At 33.7% G+C, this 2,500-nt stretch overlaps 1 protein-coding gene across 1 annotated transcript in view; it reads left to right on the top strand.

Moving 5' to 3' along the window:
- LOC113814740 (uncharacterized) overlaps positions 1-2,500 on the top strand; it is a 14,652-nt gene that overhangs the window by 1,122 nt on the left and 11,030 nt on the right. Inside the window, exon 2 of the mRNA XM_070136385.1 lies at positions 2,359-2,500. This exon is cut by the window's right edge and continues 700 nt beyond it. Within this exon, the coding sequence (XP_069992486.1) occupies positions 2,360-2,500 (141 nt within the window). The 5' untranslated portion in view covers position 2,359. The remainder of the gene's footprint in view (positions 1-2,358) is intronic.

Here is a 2,500-nt window from a genome sequence, read left to right as displayed (position 1 = left end):
TACACATGTATAACAAAGTATCATGTGTTGCTCTACTTTTTTTGTATTAACTAGCTAAGAAAATACCCAAGATGAAATATGTTTTATTTTGGGCCATTCTGTTCATTACAGGCAAAAATTACCTTGTACATAGGCTTTGCAAAACTGAAAATACACCAAAAAATTCATTATCAATATCAGTGGAAAATCTTGTGAAAATGACCTTACAGTCACGGAGAAGAAAAATCAAATCCTTAAAGAGCTCATAAAATTGTAGATACACCAACAGGGGCTCAAGTACTTCCTGTGGCTGCCGTGCCATAACCTGAGCGGTCAATTATTGGGCAAATACAGTCATAGACTCAAGAATTACAATATCTACCTACCTCCTGAAGTTACAACACAGGTGGTACGAAAATAAGTAAAAAGAAGCATGTTTTTCTTATTATTATTATTTTTTAGCTCTTTGAAGATTGGTTGGGTAATTTTTTGTTTTATTTTGTTTTTGGTACTTCAGTAAGACATGAAGAAAATTATAGTTAAATAAAATGGGCTTATACAGCCATGTCTTTTATTTTCTCATTTACAGGTGTTGTAAAAACAAAAAAACTTCAAACACAACTCTGTCAAGTAGAACTTAAATTGTTAAACTGAAAAACCCTTCATTCAGTAGCTAATTGAAGACAGAAAGTGCCTCTTGATAGGAAAAGTGGATAATTGCAATATTTTTTTAAAGAGGAAAGTTAGCTTTTGTTATATAAATATCCTTTTAAACACAGAATTAATTCACCTGGTCATGGAAACATGAAATACAGTTTTGCATTAACATATAACAAATACCAGGATATTCCATACATGAAAGAGAAATGTCTGCTTTTATGCCTTTTCTGCAAAACATCTGGTACAGAGGTACAGTTTGTCTTAACGGTCCTCTTGGGAGAAGGAGAGAGTTGAGATTGAGATTAAAGCAGCCTCGTTATTGTTTCCTTGTATCTCTTTTGGTCCATTTTCTTCAGTCAGTGTGTATGAGCACCTGGTTCCTGATGTGACCTCAGGGTTTCTTCCAGGTGTAAAGTTTAAAGACCATTTCTATTGAGGGAATACACTAAAGACTTTGGAAAATGCAGTTGATCCAACTTGACCCAAGGGAAATACTAAGAGTGAAAAACCCACGCATTTACAAAAGATAATCCAGTAATCAGGTTATAGGCCAGCTCTCAATACTATTTTTTGTTTTTTGCTCATCACCAAGGCTTTTTTTCTCCATCTTTTCTGCCATAAAATATAGGGACATGCATTACAGGTTCATACATAAACTTAAATAATTATTGGGTGTTGATCAGTCTTTATGAAATTTTTAGGAAATGCCCCAAGTACTCCAAATGTATTATCATCCAATCATTTTTTGTCATGATTGACAAAATAAGATGCAGAATATTTTTCTAGCCATGTAATGATAATCCAGTGGTTCATGTGTGGCCCAAGACACAACCAAATTAATCATTACCCTATTTGAGTTTGGGCATTGGTGGAGCACTGTAATTGTGATCCTCCAGTAGCCTGTTCCACAATAGAAGAAAATAATACTATTGATACTGTGTGCTGGGCCACTGGTGAGGGACCATTTTTACGAAGGCATAACTGTCCTGTCTCAGAGAAACCATATACCTCCTTTCTCTGTAAATGCTCCAGCAGGACTGGTAGGAGAATGTTGTGAAGGGTACCATGACAGGGGAGTGCACTGTTTTTGCCATAATGCGGGAACATTTTAAAAAAGAACAAGAAAGGATATTTAATGATAGATGGCTGCAAAATACAAATATGAAAATGTAAAAATAATAAGTTTTGTAATAGATACTGTAATGTATGAAGACAAAGTATATTGAGAACAAAGAGCTCAAGGAGATTCAAGAATGATAAATACCTAAGGGTTCATGATAATGATATAGACTGTATAAGGTATGTTCTTATGCCATTTTCTATTTTATTATATTATTAATATTTAGTTCTTGATACAGACCTTTTTGTATAATTCTTAAGTTTGATGTGAAAATATATCCAGGTTTAGGTTTCCTTGTGCATTTTACTTTTTTCTTTATTTATTTTGATTTTCTTCTCTGGTTGTTTATGTATTTCTCCTAATAGGGAATGACTTTTAAAATTGTAATAAATTTAACTTTCACATAAGAATAAATGAAGTATTTTTATTTTAGGATAGAATAGAAATAATGTATAAAGGATCTTAATTGTGGGGAACAAAAATGTTATATTTGTTGTTGATGCAATTGTCTTCTGCCTTATGCATATGCATTTGATTGACTCATGTTTTTAAATGCCTTCATTGTGATTGTCTTGTATACTGTTGTTTGGTTATTTCAGTATGTCAGAGGAGGAGCCAGACAAAGTTGAAAAGACTGCCCTTGCCTTCGATGACTTGGAAGACATTCCAAGCATCGACTGCGAAGACAGCCTTTCTGATTCACTCCCAACAGTGAGAGAGGTTGTCCCTTCGAAGTCTACA

The sequence above is a fragment of the Penaeus vannamei genome, chromosome 22 (assembly GCF_042767895.1).
Source record: "Penaeus vannamei isolate JL-2024 chromosome 22, ASM4276789v1, whole genome shotgun sequence".
In the NCBI taxonomy this organism is placed as follows: domain Eukaryota; kingdom Metazoa; phylum Arthropoda; class Malacostraca; order Decapoda; family Penaeidae; genus Penaeus; species Penaeus vannamei.
This window is presented reverse-complemented; position numbering and strand designations above follow the sequence as displayed.